Genomic DNA, 19,042 nt, shown 5'->3' with positions numbered 1-19,042 from the left:
TTGTCTTCACACAAGCTCTTGTTGTTATAGCTACTGACTTTTATTCTGTTTCAGCGGCAGGAACAAACTTTCCAAGGACAGCTGTGTGTACCAGCCTTCCTCCCTCCTCCCCCTGCTGTTTCTTACTCTCGCTCTCTCCCTCACTAGCTCTGACTTTGTTGTTCTCACACACACACACACACACACACACACACACACCTGGCTATCTACTCAAGGACAGCTGTTGATCCTTAGTGACCATAATTGTTAATTGAACGTCAGTAGCAACACACACCATTTCTCTGAGATTCATTCACATTTACATGTGGTTGCCTTCGCTCTCTCTGAATATTTCTATCTAGAAGTTATTAGCAGCACACCTGCTCTGCTAGTCCCACCTCTGGAGACCTGGCTGGTGTTCAGTAGAGTACTATCTAATCATTTAAAAAAATATCTGTACTTGTCCCCCCCCCAAAAAGGTTTTACTTTGGTGTTTCTACGATGATCTGTAACTGTATTGATCCAGAGAGCCATATACGGTGCCTTCGGAAAGTATTCAGACCCCTTCCCTTTTTCCACATTTCTTTACGTTACAGCCTTATTCTAAAATGGATTAAATAAAAATCCTCATTAATCTACAATGCCCCATAATGAAAAATGTAAAACAAAGACCTTATTTACATAAGAATTCAGACCATTTGCTATGAGACTCTAAATTGAGTTTCCATTGATCTTCCTTGAGATGTTTCTACAACTTGATTGGAGTCCACCTGTGGTAAATTCAATTGATTGGATATGATTTGGAAAGGCACACGTGTCTATATGAGCTCCCACAGTTGACAGTGCATGTCAGAGTTCCTCTGTGGAGATGGGAGAACCTTCCAGAAGGACAACCATCTCTGTAGCACTCCACCAATCAGGCCTTTATGGTAGAGTGGCCAGACGGAAGCCACTCCTCAGTAAAAGGCACATGACAGACCGCTTGGAGATTGCCAAAAGCCACCTAAAGACTCTCAGACCATGAGAAACAAGATTCTCTGGTCTGGTCTGATGAAACCAAGATTGAACTCTTTGGCCTGAATGCCAAGCGTCACATCTGGAGGAAACCTGGCACCATCCCTACGGTGAAGCATGGTGGTGGCAGCATCATGCTGTGGGGATGCTTTTCAGCGGCAGGGACTGGGAGACTAGTCAGGATCGAGGGAACGATCAACAGCGCAAAGTACAGAGATCCTTGAAGAAAACCTGCTCCAGAGCACTCAGGACCTCTGACTGGGGCGCTGGTTCACCTTCCAACAGGACAATGACCCTAAGCATACAGCTAAGACAACGCAGGAGTGACTTCGGGACAAGTCTCTGAATGTCCTTGAGTGGCCCAGCCAGAGCCCGGACTTGAACCCAATCGAACAGTTCTGGAGAGACCTGAAAATAGCTGTGTAGCGACGCTCCCCATCCAACCTGACAGATATTTAGACGATCTGCAGAGAAGAATAAAAAAAAAAGTGTTTTTGCTTTGTCGTTATGGGGTATTGTGTGTAGATTTAATCCATTTTGGAATGAGGTTGTAAGGTAACAACATTTGGAAAAAGTCAAGGGGTCTGAATACCTTCGGAATGCACTGTAGGTCTCTATTTCTCTGTCTGGACTGACCTACCGGTGGTAAATGAGACTCCAAGCCTCAGTAGCATCTGTAATATTAGAACTAGAAGCTTGTGACAATCAGCCAATGAGGTCAATTTAAATCTGTGATGTCAGAACTAGCAGCTTGTGATTGGCTTTCTCTCCCTGGGCCTCCCTTCAAGCAGGTCACTTTTAAATTCTCTGTTTATTTCACCTCTTTTAAAAGTGTCTCTTATCCCATCGCTGCCTCACATGACCCCATACCACAGTGAACCAGCCCACACACACAGACAGGGCAGATTTCCATATCTGAGACTTTTCTCTCTCTCGGTCTCTCTCTCACGCACGCAACAGTGCGTACACTACATGACCAAAAGTATGTGGACACCTGCTCGTCGAAGATCTCATTCCACAATCATGGGCATTAATATGTAGTTGGTCCCCCCCTTTGCTGCTATAACAGCGTACACTCTTCTGGGAAGGCTTTCCACTAGATGTTGGAACATTGTGGGGACTTGCTTCTATTCAGCCACAAGAGCATTAGTAAGGTTGGGCACTAATGTTGGGCGATTAGGCCTGGCTCACAGTTCCAATTCATCCCAAAGGTTTTGGATGGGGTTGAGGTCAGAGCTCTGTGCAGGCTGGTCAAGTTCTTCCACACCAATCTCAACAAACCATTTCTGTATGGACCTTACTTTGTGCATTGTCATGCTGTAGCAGGAAAGGGCCTTCCCCAAAACTGTCATTGTATGCTGTAGTGTTAAGATTTCCCTTCATTGGAACTAAGGGGCCTCCTCCACCAAACTTTACAGTTGGCACTGTGCTTTGAGGCAGGTAGCGTTCTCCTGGTAATCCGCCAAACCCAGATTACGGGTTTCCAATGCTCCAGATTCCAATGGCGGCGAGCTTTACACCACTCTAGCCGACGCTTGGCATTTTGCATGGCAATCTTAGGCTTGTGTGTGGCTGCTCGGTAATGGAAACGCATTTCATGACAATCTAGACAAAGTTATTGTGCTGACGTTGCTTCCAGAGGCAGTTTGGAACTCGATTAGTGAGTGTTGCAACCGAGGACAGACGGTTTTTACGCGCTTCAGCACTCGCCGGTCCTGTTCTGTGAGCTTGTGTGGCCTACCACTTCCCAGCTGAGCTGTTGTTGCTCCTAGACGTTTCCACTTCACTATAACAGGCGGCAGCGTAGCCTAGTGGTTAGAGCGTTGGACTAGGAACCGAAAGGTTTCAAGTTCGAATCCCCGAGCTGACAAGGTACATCTGTCGTTCTGCCCCTGAACAAGGCAGTTAACCCACTGTTCCTAGGCCGTCATTGTAAATAAAAATGTGTTCTTAACTGACTTGCCTAGTTAAATAAAGGTAAAATAACAGCACTTACAGTTGACCGGGGCAGCTCTAGCAGGGCCGAACTGACTTGTTGGAAAGGTGGCATCCTGTGAAAGTCACTGCTCTTCATTAAGGCCATTCTACTGCCAGTGTTTGTCTATGGAGATTGGCTGTGTGCTCAATTTTATACACCTGTCAGCAACGGGTGTGGCTGAAATAGACGAATCCACTCATTTGAAGGGGTGTCCACATACCTTTGTGTATATAGTGTATCTTTACTCTCTCTTTCTCGCGGGCGATGTTGTACAGGGCAGATGGATGATCATCATTAATGTGTATTACTATCACTGCTGTTAAAGAGGACCAGGCCCAAACCGCCACGGGTCCCCGGGCCTCACCCCAGAACCAGGCCCCACAAACGCAGCATCCTAAACGAACAAAGGTTCTTCTCTGATGTAGCTCTGTAAGTGGCTTAACCAGCTGTGTTTGGAAGTGATGGCGAAGCGTTGATGAGAACAGCTGAACGCCGCGGCGCCCCCTGGTGCCTAGCAGTGTCTGTTGATATTGACAGGAGCTAACCTTGTGGGTTGACACTGACAGGGGATCAACTATTTTCAGACTAGATTCAATCAAAAACAACCCCCTGTTTTTTTTTTTTACATGTCTGCTTTGAGCTCACGTTGGGGACAGGGGATGCTTCTCTGACAAAGCACTTCGTTGTTGATTGGAAGCTTAACTTCAAACTATGAGTGTTTTTATAAAGCACCTGAAGTATCCAGCCAGGACCAGGATACATGTAGTATGTATATCTATTTATCTATGTACTGCACAGACAGATCTGGGATCAGGGAATAGACTACACACAACCCCCACTTTTAATAGCCTTTCTTTTGAACTGGATATTTCCCAAAGCAGCAGCGCTACATTTAACTTGCATCCAAGTGAACTGAGTTGAGAGATTGAGTCTTTCTGCATGCAACCCTCTGGCTGTATTGTGCTCATTCAGTCCAGTGACTGTAGCTCAAACCTTTGTTGTTAGTTAGACTCTGTGAGTTCAGTCCAGTGACTGTGGCTCAAGCCTCTGTTGTTAGTTAGACTCTGGGAGTTCAGTCCAGTGACTGTGGCTCAAGCCTTTGTTAGTTAGACTCTGGGAGTTCAGTCCAGTGACTGTGGCTCAAGCCTCTGTTGTTAGTTAGACTCTGGGAGTTCAGTCCAGTGACTGTGGCTCAAGCCTCTGTTGTTAGTTAGACTCTGGGAGTTCAGTTGAGTTTTGGCCTAGTTGGGTTCCCTGGAAAGCCACTCAAATGAAATAAGTTGAGAGATTTAGATTTATGCATGCACGCATCTGGCTCTTTTCAGATCTAGTCAGAGTTCACTGGAGTGTTGGGCTAGTAGTTGACTTCAGCTGGACTGCTAGCCTGGCTGGACTGCTAGCCTGGCTGGACTGCTAGCCTGGCTGGACTGCTAGGGATCATCTCATATATGTTGGTGTAAAATCATCTGTCCAGGCTTTTACCCCAACCCACAGAGTTGTCTCTCTCTCTCGGTCTCCCTGTGGCCTAGCCTACCCTGGCCCAAGCGCTCTCTCTCTCTCACTCGCTCGTTCACACACACACACACACACACACACACACACACACACAGTGCTGGAGGAGTAATCACACAGTGCAGTTGACTAGAGCCTGCAGGGCCTCTTGCATAGCGTGACCAGAGACTGACAGACACACACACACAGGGGAGGCAGTACTTACTTAATTAACTCCAGCACTGCAGCAATTAGGATTACACTCCATTTTAAGATACTGGTTGTTTCTCAAATGGGTCCCATTTCTTAGATAGTGCACTACTTTTGACCTGAGACCTATAGGCCCTGATCTAAAGTAGTGCACTATATAGGGACTAGGGTTCCATTGGTGATGCAGGCTAGAGCTCCGGAAGCAGGATGTTATTAACTGGGACCGTCTCAGTGTTTTTATAGAAATACAACCTCTAGAGGTTATCCAAGATGTTTCTGGTTTAGCTGGGGAAAAACTGTCTCACAAGCACATTCAGCTGAGCCTAAATCAACACAGATTACACTTCATATTATTACAAAAATTCAGACGAGCCCGTTTTTATCAAAGACACAGAGAGGAGTCCCAAGTGGACTGCTATTCTTTATATAGTGCACTATGTTCCACCAGGGGCCCTGTGGTTTACGGGGGCCCTGTGGTTTACGGGGGCCCTGTGGTTTACGGGGGCCCTGTGGTTTACGGGGGCCCTGTGGTTCACAGCACATCAAGTCCGTCATCTGACAGAGAGAGCGATTTTAAGGGAGATGGAAGGATAGAGAGAGACTGAGTAAAGTCTCCGAGGAGGGAGATGAGTAGAATTGTATTCTACTTTATTTGTACTGTACACTACTTTATTTTACTATATTGTACTGTAAATTATTGTACTGTACTCTACTGTGCTTTATTTTATTGTACTGCGCTTTACCTTGATGTGCACTACTATAGTGTCCTGTACTCTATTATACTGTACTTTAGTGTACTGTACTTTATCATAATGTACTTTATTGTACTGTACTCTACATTAGTGTGTGTGTGAGCACAGGTTATTTGCCTAGGGCCCACATGTCCAATCTGTCAACTGGTATCATTCAACCCAAACACAAGTCAAAGCCCCCACTATGCACTCATCCACAGTGGTACCACACCTACAGACATCACAGACAGACACCTTACACAATCACCAGCTGGCTTTCCTGTCTCTCTGTCTCTCTCTGTCACTCTGTCTCTGTCTGTCCTCTCTCACCCCTCCTCTCCTTGGGTTCTCTCTCCATTTCAGCCGTAGCGCTGGATATAAAATCTTCCTCTCTCTGCCGTCCTCCTCCTCTTCTCTCTCTCACCCACTCCTTCCCCTTTTATAAATGTGTAAAACATCAATAATGTATGTAATGGTGGAAACCAGATTTGCTATATTTACACCCGTGACACATATATAATATATTGTCCGTGGTCAAAAGGAGTGGACTAAATAAAGGGAATAAAAGTTCCATTTGGGACAGAACTACTATTATGAGTCCAGATGACTCTGCTTATTGGGTGTAGTGTTACAGGATGCTCCTGGCCAGTGTCCCAACTGGCCCCCTATTCCCTTCATAGTTATGGGGGCCCATATATAGGGTATAGGGAAAAGGGTGCTATTTGGGACAGCCTAGGTCTGTTTGGGTAAAGGCACTATGTACTTAATGTGTCTGTTTGACTTTATATTAGAGGCTAGGTGTGTCCCTTGTGAAGAGTCAGGATGTAGTGTTTTAACCCCTTCTCTCTCTTTGTCCTCCCTCTCTTTTCTCTCTCCTCCCTCTTTCCTCTCTCCCTCTTTCCTCTCTCCCTCTTTCCTCTCTCCCTCTTTCCTCTCTCGCTCTCCCTCTTTCCTCTCTTTTCTCTCGCTCTCTCTCCCTCTTTCCTCTCTCTCTCTTCTGGACTCTTCTATCAGACGGAGGTAACTCCTGTTGGTTGGTCTGGTCTCAGCCAGGCCTTGACCTGACCCAGACTTCTGCATGCTCTATATAGAGTAGTCTGGTGACACACTGTACTCGTTCTCTCTCACTGGGATCCGTGTTTAATTCAACCACCTTCCACTCACCCACTGTGATCTCTGTACTGTAATGGACTCTCACTGTATCTCCCACTGTGCTGTTTCTGCATGTTACAACATCACTGTTTTATTATCACTTTATTAATGTCCTTTTCTTCTGTCTGTAGTTTTCCTCTGTCTGTGTGAGAGTCTATGGTCTGAATAACCGGACCCAGATAAAGCCTAGATCAAACATGTTCGTTGGAGAATATCCATTATAATTACCTTTATTAGTTTAGAACTAGGCTTAATCTGAGATTCTCCCACTTGTGAGTGAGTATGTATGTATGTATGTATGTATGTATGTGGTGTGTGTGTGTGTGTGTGTGTGTATATGCTGAGTGTACAAAACATAAGGAACACCTTCCAAAAATGTAGTTGAACCCCCTTTTTGCCCTCAGAACAGCCTCAATAGGTCAGTACATGGACTCTACAAGGTGTTGAAAGCGTTCTACAGGGATACTGGCCCCCATGTTGATTCCAATGCTTCCCACAGTTGTGTCTAGTTGGCTGGATGTCTTTTGGGTGGTGGACCATTCTTGATAAACACAGGAAACTGTTCAGCGTGAAAAACCCAGCAGTGTTGCAGTTCTTGGCACACTCAAACCAGTGCGCCTGGCACCTACTACCATACCTTGTTCAAAGGCACTTAAGGCTTAAAAGTCCTTCTTTAACCTGTCTCCTCCCCTTCATCTACACTGATTTGAAGTGGAATTAACAAGTGACATCAATAAGGGATGATAGCTTTCACCTGGTCAGTCGGTCATTGAAAGAGTTCCTAATGTTTTGTCCACTCCGTGTATAATAGGACACTTGTTGAGGTGAGAGAGAGAGACCTTGTTTCTCTAGTTGGTGTCTGAGTTATTATACCACTGTTTAGGATCAGTTTATATTGTGTTGTACTGTGCTGACTAACTTTGATTCCTCACTGCTCCCTCTGCCTGGATGTGTGACATGTATGTAGCACTTGCATGGTTGTTTTCACTGTGTCGTTAGCATTGTGTTAGCATATGTGCTAATCCCTACTGTGTATTAGTGTGTTTATGTGTGATTTGAAGGGGATCTCCATCACGTCACACACAGTGAGGATCCTCTCAGTGTTGATAGTAGTGGTGTGCTGCAACCCAAACCTGGGAGGTTCCCCTTGCTCACACTGGCTGTAACTAGTGTATGTCTCTCTACCCCTCTCTCTCTCTTTTTCTCTTTTCCTGAGTAGAAGATTTCCCAGGAGAGGGAGAAGTTTGCAGATGAGGACAGTATTTTCTTTACACTGGGGGAGTGTGGTCTCATCTCCTTCTCTGATTACATCTTCCTCACTACCGTGCTCTCTAGTAAGTCCCATACACACACAGGCCTCGCTTTGTAACTGACTCACACAGACCGACAAGTAGAGTGGTGACACCAAGGTTGTGGGTTCAATTCACACACATACTACTGAACCCAGTAACCCATGTTGATCTGTGTAGTGAAGGCCTGAACCCAGATGTTACAGTGCCTTCAGAAGTATTCACACCCGGCCTCCCGAGTGACACCGCGGTCTAAGGCACTGCATCGCAGTGCTTGAGGCGTCACTACAGACCTGGGTTCGATCCCAGGCTGTGTCACAACCGGCCGTGACGGAGTCCCATAGGGCGGTGAACAATCGTCCCTGCATCGTCCGGATAGGGGGGGCTTTACTTGGCTCATCACACTCTAGCGACTCCTTGTGGTGAGCCGGGCGCCTGCAGGCTGATACCGTCGTCAGTTGAACTCCGACACATTGGTGCAACTGGCTTCCAGGTTAAGCGGGCAGAGATGAGACGAGATTGTAACAACATTTTGTTGTTACAAAGTAGATTAAAATAGGTTAAATTGTCATTTTGTTGGTCAACGATCTAAACAAAATACTCTGTCAAAGTGGAATAACAATTCTAACGTTTTGTTAAACATCTCAAAAAGAAAACCCTAATGTATCTTGATTAGATACAGTGCGGGAAAAAAGTATTTGATCCCCTGCGGATTTTGTACGTTTGCACACTGACAAAGAAATTCAGTCTATAATTTTAATGGTAGGTTTATTTGAACAGTGAGAGACAGAATAACAACAAAAAAATCCAGAAAAACCCATGTCAAAAATGTTAAATTGATTTGCATTTTAATGAGGGAAATAAGTATTTGACCCCCTCTCAATCAGAAAGATTTCTGGCTCCCAGGTGTCTTTTATACAGGTAACGAGCTGAGATTAGGAGCACACTCTTAAAGGGAGTACTCCTAACCGCAGCTTGTTACCTGTATAAAAGACACCTGTCCCCAGAAGCAATCAATCACATTCCAAACTATCCATCATGGCCAAGACCACAGAGCTCTCCAAGGATTTCAGCGACAAGATTGTAGACCTACACAAGGCTGGAATGGGCTACAAGACCATCACCAAGCAGCTTGGTGAGAAGGTGACAACAGTTGGTGCAATTATTCGCAAATGGAAGAAACACAAAAGAACTGTCAATCTCCCTCGGCCTGGGGCTCCATGCAAGATCTCACCTCGTGGAGTTGCAATGATCATGAGAACGGTGAGGAATCAGCCCAGAACTACACGGGAGGATCTTGTCAATGATCTCAAGGCAGCTGGATCCATAGTCACCAAGAAAACAATTGGTAACACACTACGCCGTGAAGGACTGAAATCCTGCAGCGCCCGCAAGGTCCCCCTGCTCAAGAATACATATACATGCCCGTCTGAAGTTCGCCAATGAACATCTGAATGATTCAGAGGACAACTGGGTGAAAGTGTTGTGGTCAGATGAGACCAAAATGGAGCTCTTTGGCATCAACTCAACTCGCCGTGTTTGGAGGAGGAGGAATGCTGTGTCGTGTCTTTGGCATCATTAAACTGAGACATGTTTATCAAATAACTCTCTGTAATTATTATTACGCGATTAAACTGATTAATCGTGTAACTGTTATTAACTAGGAGGTCGGGGCACCAAAGAAAATATTCAGATTACAAAGTTATAATTTTCCTAATATAACTTTCAGATATTATTATATCTGATCTATGAGTCCTCTGATTAATGATGTTCTTTTCCAAACGTCGTAAATTGTTGGTTATCTGCACGAACCCAGTCTTCACTATGAGTCATCCATACATCAATTGTCTTAAAATCATTTATTGACTAAATAAGTAATTCACAGAAATGCATAACAAACAGATATGGTTATAAGGAAATTATAGTAGAATGTGCCCTAGTGGGCTAAACCGACATGGCGGCTTGTTAGACAAAAGGGGGGTGGGGTCAGCGGAGAAGACACTACATAGTTGATAAATATTACAATTGAAATGCTAATCCTTTGCACATGAACGCTCACTCATTCGGGAATAATTGCAATCAATATATATATTTACGCTCAGTGTGTTGTCGGGATCTTGGTTGAAAAGTTTGTTTCTGTTGGAGTTTTCCGCTCTCTCTGTGTCTCTCTGTCTCACTCTCTCTCTGTGTGTCTCTCTCGGTTAGGATGGATGGTTCAGAGTGACATTCATTCATATCGTTATAGAATAGATGTTTTCGGCGGTTGTCGGTCTTCGCGTTCAATGATACTGAATTCCTAGCTGCAGACTAGTAATTAATATCAAAGACTTGTTATTATTCTGTCTATCAATAGTCTAAGAGTTTAACCACGTGGTATGGTTAAAGTTCAGAACGAGGAATGCATGGTCAAATCTTCAGCCAACTCGTGATGGAGGTCAGCTCGGTCTAGTGATAGAAACCCTGGGTGGGGGTTATATTCGGAAAACAGAAAAAGGTTGTCTCATGACGCCTGGTCCTGTCTGTGTCCCTGGGGGCGTGCCAAGAACTTAGTTAAGACTACAAAGGGAATTGGAGTTTCCTTGATTAAACAGTCCAAAATCACATTACACAATTTCACAAAAAGTTCCATCCTTATTCATTCGTTTTATACAACCATTTAGATGTAAGTCTCATAGCTGAGGCTATTGTATAAACATGATTATGGTAATATGTCTCATGAGTTTCGCAAAATTGTACCAAACGGACTAGTTCGTAGCTGGATTCCTCACAGATCTTTTATACCTTCTCCAGAACATAAATGTCGTCCGGTTCTCCAGTCCTGTGAGGTGGAAGAATTCCTGGGTTCTTTCTATGAAACCCACTCTCTCTTTATACTGCGGCCATGAGGCGGGACATTTTCTTAGGAATTTACGACCACTCTCCCAGAGCCTGGGAAGGGGGAGATAGGGGGATGGTGCATAGAAAACCCAAAGAGGGCAACGTCATGACAGCTGCCTATGACCCCAAGAACAGCATCCCCGCCGTCAAACGTGGAGGTGGAAACATTATGCTTTGGGGTGTTTTTCTGCTAAGGGGACAGGACAACTTCACCGCGTCAAAGGGACGATGGACGGGGCCATGTACCGTCAAATCTTGGGTGAGAACCTCCTTCCCTCAGCCAGGGCATTGAAAATGGGTCGTGGATGGGTATTCCAGCATGACAATGACCCAAAACACACGGCCAAGGCAACAAAGGAGTGGCTCAAGAAGAAGCACATTAAGGTCCTGGAGTGGCCTAGCCAGTCTCCAGACCTTAATCCCATAGAAAATCTGTGGAGGGAGCTGATGGTTCGAGTTGCCAAACGTCAGCCTCGAAACCTTAATGACTTGGAGAAGATCTGCAAAGAGGAGTGGGACAAAATCCCTCCTGAGATGTTTGCAAACCTGGTGGCCAACTACAAGAAACGTCTGACCTCTGTGATTGCCAACAAGGGTTTTGCCACCAAGTGCTAAGTCATGTTTTGCAGAGGGGTCAAATACTTATTTACCTCATTAAAATGCAAATCAATTTATAACATTTTTGACATGTGTTTTTCTGGATTTTTTTGTTATTCTTTCTCTCACTGTTCAAATAAACCTACCATTAAAATTATAGACTGATCATTTCTTTGTCAGTGGGCAAACGTACAAAATCAGCAAGGGATCAAATAATTTTTTCTCTCACTGTAAGTATTTAACCCCCAGAGTCAATACGTTAGAATCACCTTTGGCACTGATTAGAGCTATAAGTCTTTCTGGGTAAGTCTCTTAAGAGCTTTCCACACCTGAATTGTACAATATTTGCACATTATTATTTGTAAAAAAAAAAAAGCAAGCTCTTTTAAGTTGATTGTTGATCATTGCTAGACAGAAATTTCCAAGACATTTTCTAGTCTTGCCATAGATTTAAGCCGAATTAAGTCAAAACTGTAAGTAGGCCAGTCAGGAACATTCAATCTCGTCTTGGTAAGCAACTCCAGTGTATATTTGGCCTTGTGTTGTAGGTTATTTTCCTGCTGAAAGCAGAATGGACAAAGGCCAATGAAGAACATGTATTTTTTTTGTGTGCATTTTTACTTGTGCCTGGTGCAGTGGAACCAATGGGAACAGTCAACCCTGCCAGTCTGCCACTTCTGGAAAACCTAGAGCAAATGATCAACGTATTTGAGGAGAGTTGATGTAATATTTGAACCCAGGTCTGATCATGAGACGTAATGTAGTGTTTCCTCCCCTGTGTGTGTGTGTGTGTGTGTGTGTGTGTGTGTGTGTGTGTGTGTGTGTGTGTGTGTGTCTCAGCGCCCCAGAGGAATTTTGAGATCGCCTTCAAGATGTTTGACCTGAACGGAGACGGAGAGGTGGATCTGGAGGAGTTTGAACAGGTCAACACACAACTATAGCAAAACCATCATACAGCCCTCATAAGCAGCAGTCTTTTGGCATTACAGTCAATACTACAGCCATTACAGTCAATACTACAGCCATTACAGTCAATACTACAGCCATTACAGTCAATACTACAGCCATTACAGTTAATACTACAGCCAATACTACAGCCAATACTACAGCCAATACTGTTAATACTACAGCCATTACAGTTAATCCTACAGCCATTACAGTTAATACTACAGCCATTACAGTTAATACTACAGCCATTACAGTTAATACTACAGCCAATACTACAGCCAATACTACAGCCATTGCTACAGCCATTGCTACAGCCATTGCTACAGCCAATACTACAGCCATTACGGTCGACGCCACGGCCATTACGGTCGACGCCACGGCCATTACGGTCGACGCCACGGCCATTACGGTCGACGCCACAGTGCTAAAAGCACCAATAGAACAGGACTCCAGACCTGGATCACATGATGTTATTAGCTCACACACAGGGCTACGATATTTTTGTTAGGGTTAATCAACGAGGGGCCGTGGAGTCCTGTGCCATGCGTTTATTAGAAAATAGTTATTACCCTTTCGACCAATCAGAATTATTTAGTCAGCCAAGCTGTGAAACGCACGCACACGCCAGACTGACTGAAAGCCCTGTATTGTGTTCAATATACTGTCATATTGCTTCTCTTCTAGGGGACATAGATAAATGGTTTCAGACCGCATCAGTATCTATACCATCTGGTAGGGGCTGTAATGTAATGTTGTGTGTGTGTATGTATGCTACACACAGTTTCTGTGTCTCAAATCGCACCCTGTCCCTATAAAGTGCACTACTCCCCATGGGGTGTGGTCTAACGTAGTGCACTATGAAGGGAATAGGGCTCTGGTCTAACGTAGTGCACTATATAGGGAATAGGGTGTCATTTGGGACACCAGACCTAGAGGTGTAATACCGTAGTGTCTCACCCTGTTTTATTTTTTCACCTCTGGCCACTTTCACATTACACTCTCAGAAAGAGTAGATTTATTTATTTTTCCTGCGTAGAGTTCATTTCTTTGTATGTCAAACTGTGAAAGAATCATTGGTTTAGGCCCAAAATGGAATCCTCTTGCACTACACACTGTGCTCTCTCTATGAAGCTAAATTATGTTGATACTGTATGCTTGGGTCATGTGGGATTGATTTCAATACAATAAATTATTGGGCTTAATTACGTTTTGATTGGATCAAAGGATCAGCCAGTGGCGTTCACAGATTAAATGCCAGAGACGAAAGCCAAGTTTGTAATGGTTTTAATTGGTCCATATCAAGACCGTTTCTGTTCCCTCAGGTCTCAGACCAGTATGGGCATGTGTCATCGGGACCGTTCCACTGCTGACAACACTGTACTAATAATGTCTCTCTCGCGCTCGCTCTCGCTCGCTCTCTCTCGCTCTCTCTCGCCTCTCTCTCGCCTCTCTCTCGCTCTGTCTCCTCCCTCCCCGCGCTCTGTCTCCTCCCTCCCCGCGCTCTGTCTCTCATTTCAATTTAAGGGCTTTATGGGAAACATATGTTCGCATTGCCAAAGCAAGTGAAGTAGATAATAAACAAAAGTGAAATAAACAATAAAAAAATTTACAGTAAACATCTCTCTCCTCCCCTGTCTCTCTGTCTCTCCAGGTCCAGAGTATCATCAGGTCTCAGACCAGTATGGGGATGCGTCATCGGGACCGCTCCACTACGGGTAACACCCTGAAGACTGGCGGCTGCAGCTCCGCTCTGACCACCTATTTCTTCGGTCAGTCAATCAACCAACAAGTCAGTCAATGAGTCAACCAGTCAGTCAATGAGTCAACCAGTCAGTCAATGAGTCAACCAGTCAGTCAATGAGCGCTTCACATAAACAAATGTAAGGAAAACAATAAACAATAGCCTTAAATAAAAACAGAGGTAATAAACTGAAAGATGAAATAAATAAGATGACTGAAACACCTGGAGTGAAAGGGATTCCTTTTAAAAATATCCACCATTTCTTCTGTCTTCAGGTGCCGACCTGAAGGGTAAACTGACCATAGGCCATTTCCTGGAGTTCCAGAGGAAGCTACAGCATGATGTCCTTAAACTAGAGGTGGGTGGGGCAGAAACAGGAAGCTAGGAAGGAGAGATTGAAGGCAGAGTGGTAAGAGAGGATTAACAGACAGGAGGAAGGACTGAGACAGGGAGTAAGGGGTGGGAGGGGGACATGGGAGTATGGAGAGAGGGGGGAGGGAGGGAAGTGTGTGGGGTTGGGGGGTATATCTGGGCGTGTGTGAATTGATGAGGCATCGGTGTCAGTGAGGGTCAGTCCTTGAGAAGGCTGTCTGAGCCTTTGTTCCTTCATTCTAACAGTGACTGTCCCCTATCCCAGCATTACCTCTTCCCTACATCACAGCACTGCTGAAAAGCTGCAACACAAAAAGTGTTCTTTTGTCAAACTGCCAGTACAGTCCAGTCTGTATAAAGTGATCACATCAGTACAGGACTATTAGTTCATCACTGTAAACGGTTAATTACTTCCTATTTAAACCACAGTCCCTGTAATGCTGTTGTGGTCTGGAGTTGGCCTCCTTGTCTCTCGACGTTCTATTGGTGGAGTCGGTAGTTAGAATACTGGAGATATGATTATTGTGACACAGCAGTGTTCTAACGTGGCTAATTGTTCTTCTTTGTTTAGTTACTCACTCACTCACTCACTCACTCACTCACTCACTCACTCACATTTATATATCTTCTCTTTCTAAGAGATGGTAATCGCTGAGCCAGAAGCTCTTCCTAGGTTAATTCATCCACTTTAGAAACCCTCTCTCTCTTGTTCTCGTTCTCTCTTGTTCTCGTTCTCTCTTGTTCTCGTTCTCTCTTGTTCTCGTTCTCTCTTGTTCTCGTTCTCTCTTGTTCTCGTTCTCTCTTGTTCTCGTTCTCGTTCTCTCTTGTTCTCTCTTTCCTTCTTTCAGTTCATTGTTACGTCATGCCAATTAAGCAAAATGTCTATATTGTCAAAGCTTACTTTGGATATTTACATTATTAGAAAGAGAATCAAAATTGTCAACAGGACAACAGTAACAACAATAACCAAGGGTCAAAATAACCATACATTCAACAATAACAATAATCATACAGTAGAGGACATGTGCAGGTTGATTTGTTTGTCAGACACTTTCCCTCATCTTATGACAGACAGCAATGTAGTGCGCTGCCAACACACAGCTCTCTGCGTCCTCCCCCAACAGGACGGGTAGCCTATCCTCATCAGAGAGGTCTTTGAAACCTTGAATAAGGGTTTCAAATTTGGGGAAATGACACTCTCTAATTGTTTTATATTTTTGACATTTTGTCAGGAAATGCAGCTCTGTCTCAGGTTCTGCTGTTGTGCAGTGGTTGCACAGCCTTTCCTCTACAGGGAGCCAGGTTTTTCTGTGTCTACCCTTCTCAATGGCAAGGCTGTGCTCACTGAGCCTGTACTTTGTAAAGGTTTTTCTAAGGTTTTGATCAGTAACCATGGTCAAATATTTAGCCACGGTGTACTGTCGATTCAGGGCCAGATGGCACTGCATTTTGCTTGTGTTTCCCAGTAAGTAATTGTTTTGACTGTTGTGGTTTGGTTTATTCTGATTGATTGGATGTTCTGGTCCTGGGGCTTCAGTGTGTTAGTAGAACAGGTTAGTGAACTCAGCCCCAGGACTAGCTGGATGAGGGGACTATTTTCTTTGCTCAGCTCTTGGCATTGCAGGGCTTGGTAATGATATGAGAGGGGGTCACTGTATTTTAGATGTTGCCAAACTTAATTACTCTTTTTTGAGTTTTTATTATTAGTGGATATTAGCCTAATTCTGCCCTGCATGCATTATTTGTAGTTTTCCTCTGGACATGTAGAAGAATCTTACAGAACTCTCGTTCTCTCTATCGTTTTCTCTCTCTCTCGTTCTCTCCTAAATATACTGCGTAGCAGCAGGTGCAGTGAAACTGAAACACGGTAGGACTAGAATGTGTTTTTCTGTGCCTAGCTCTATTCCACTGCTCCATTCGGGAGCCATGTTGTTACCTAGCTCCATTCCACTGCTCCATTCGGGAGCCATGTTGTTACCTAGCTCCATTCCACTGCTCCATTCGGGAGCCATGTTGTTACCTAGCTCCATTCCACTGCTCCATTCGGGAGCCATGTTGTTACCTAGCTCCATTCCACTGCTCCATTCGGGAGCCATGTTGTTACCTAGCTCCATTCCACTGCTCCATTCGGGAGCCATGTTGTTACATAGCTCTATTCCACTACACCATTCGGGAGCCATGTTGTTGCTTAGCTCTATTCCACTACACCATTCGGGAGCCATGCTGTTGCTTAGCTCTATTCCATTTATTTGAATCATGTGCTTGTCATTAGTCCTTGCCAATGACAAGTATACCCATAACATGATGCAGCCACAACCATGCTTGAAAATGTGTTTTTACCAATAGGTGCCCTTATTTGCGAGGCATTAGTCTTTGTGGTTGAATATGTTTGAAATTCAATTCTTGACTGAGGGACCTTACAGCTAATTGTATGTGTGGGGTACAGAGATGAGGTGGTCCCTTGTTTAACTAGGCAAGTCTGTATAGAACAAATTCTTATTTACAATGACGGCCTGGACCGGCCAAACCCAGACGGTGCTGGGCCAATTGTGCGCTGCCCTATGGGACTCCCGGTTGTGATGCAGCCTGGAATCGAACCAGGGTCTGTAGTGACGCCTCAAGCACTGAGATGCAGTGCCTTAGACCGCTGCGGCATTCGGGAGCCATGTTGTTGTCTTACTCCCCTGTGTGTGTGAGTCATATTATTGTGTTAAAAAAGCAGAATGGACAAAGGCCCAATAAGAAGGCGTTTGTACGTGTGCCTGGTGCAGTGGAACCAATGGAACAGTCACCGAATGTCGGGGAAAGTCAAGGGGTGTGAATACTTACACACACACATATTGTGCCTTCAGTATGTATTTATGTATGTATGTGTAACATAAAGGACCGCTGCTTAGTGCTTATTAATGCAGAAATACATTTACTTTAATGACTGTTCCCCAGTCAGATCCTGACCTTCTCATAATGCTCTTAGACTGAACCAGGACTGACACCGGATCAGCACTTAGAGCCACTTCTCCCCCTCTGCTGATGTCAATAGGTTCCTCATCACCATCTTCAACATTCTGACTAGAATGTATGACATCACAATACCCCACAATGACAAAGCGAAAACAGGTTTTTAGACATTTTTGCGAATGTATTACAAATTAAAAACAAAAATACATTATTTACGTAAGTGTTCAGACCCTTTGCTATGAGACTCTAAATTGAGCTATGGTGCATCCTGTTTCCATTGATCTTCCTTGCTGTTTCTACAACTTGATTGGAGTCCACCTGTGGTAAATTCAATTGATTGGACATGATTTGGAAAGGCACACACCTGTCTATATAAGGTCCCGCAGTTGACAGTGAATGTCAAAGCAAAAACCAAGCCATCAGGTCAAAGGAATTGTCTGTAGAGCTCCGAGACGACAGGATTGTGTCGATGCACAGATCTGGGGAAGAGTACCAAAACATTTTTGAAGCATTGAAGATCTCCAAGAACACAGTGGCCTCCTCCATTCTTAAATGGAAGAAGTTTGGAACCTCCAAGACTTCCTAGAGCTGGCCGCCCAGCCAAACTGAGCAATCAGAGGGGAAGGGAGGTGACAAAGAACCCAATGGTCACTCTGACAGAGCTCCAGATTTCCTCTGTGGAGATGGGAGAACCTTCCAGAAAGACAACCATCTCTGCAGCACTCCACCAATCAGGCCTTTATGGTAGAGTGACCAGACGGAAGCCACTCCTCAGTAAAAGGCACATGACAGCCCGCTTGTTTGCCGAAAGTTTGCCGCAAGGCACCTAAAGACTCTCTCAGACCATGAGAAACAAGATTCTCTGGTCTGATGAAACCAATATTTAGTTATTTGGCCTGAATACCAAGGGTCACGTCTGGAGGAAACCTGCCATCCCTACAGTGAAGCATGGTGGTGGCAGAATCGTGCCAGGCTTTTGGAACCTAAAGTATTGTGTCAAATTCACCTATACACTATATATACAAAAGTATGTGGACACCCCTTCAAATTAGTGGATTTGGCTATTTCAGCAACACCCATTGCTGACAAGTGTATACAATCGAGCACACAGCCATGCAATCTCCATAGACAAACATTGGCAGTAGAATGGCCATACTGAAGAGCACAGTGACTTTCATAGGATGCCACCTTTCCAGCAAGTCAGTTTGGCCCTGCTAGAGCTGCCCCGCTCAACTGTAAGTGCTGTTGTTCCTAGACGTTTCCACTTCACAATAACGGCTCAGCCGCGAAGTGGTAAGCCACACAAGCTCTCAGAACAGGACCACCGAGTGCTGAAGCGCGTAGTGAGTAAAACCGTTTGTCCTCGGTTGCAACAATCACTACTGAGTTCCAAACTCCCCCAGGAAGCAACGTCAGCACGATAACTTTTAGTTGGGAGCTTCATTAAATGGGTTTCCATGGCCGAGCAGCCGCACACAAGCCTAAGTTCACCATGCGCAATGCCAAGCATCGGCTGAAGTGGTGTAAAGCTCACCGCCATTGGACTCTAGAGCAGTGGAAACACATTCTCTGGCGTGATGAATCATGTTTCATCATCTGACAGTCAGACGAACGAATCTGGGTTTGGCGGATGCCAGGAGAGTGCTACCTGTCCCAAGGCATAGGCCAACTGTAAAGTTTGGTGGAGGAGGAATAATGGTCTGGG

At 44.7% G+C, this 19,042-nt stretch overlaps 1 protein-coding gene across 4 annotated transcripts in view; it reads left to right on the top strand.

Moving 5' to 3' along the window:
* Nucleotides 1-19,042, top strand: part of micu1 (mitochondrial calcium uptake 1) — a 128,899-nt gene that overhangs the window by 56,833 nt on the left and 53,024 nt on the right. For 2 of the 4 annotated variants that reach the window (XM_029702778.1, XM_029702762.1), the window contains 5 exons: nucleotides 6,418-6,423; nucleotides 7,775-7,889; nucleotides 12,159-12,241; nucleotides 13,918-14,035; nucleotides 14,283-14,365. In XM_029702778.1, coding sequence (XP_029558638.1) covers nucleotides 6,418-6,423; nucleotides 7,775-7,889; nucleotides 12,159-12,241; nucleotides 13,918-14,035; nucleotides 14,283-14,365 — 405 coding nt within the window. The remainder of the gene's footprint in view (nucleotides 1-6,417; nucleotides 6,424-7,774; nucleotides 7,890-12,158; nucleotides 12,242-13,917; nucleotides 14,036-14,282; nucleotides 14,366-19,042) is intronic. The other 2 variants (XM_029702771.1, XM_029702786.1) reach the window with 1 other exon arrangement.

This window comes from Salmo trutta, chromosome 2 (assembly GCF_901001165.1).
Source record: "Salmo trutta chromosome 2, fSalTru1.1, whole genome shotgun sequence".
Lineage (NCBI taxonomy): Eukaryota > Metazoa > Chordata > Actinopteri > Salmoniformes > Salmonidae > Salmo > Salmo trutta.
This window is presented reverse-complemented; position numbering and strand designations above follow the sequence as displayed.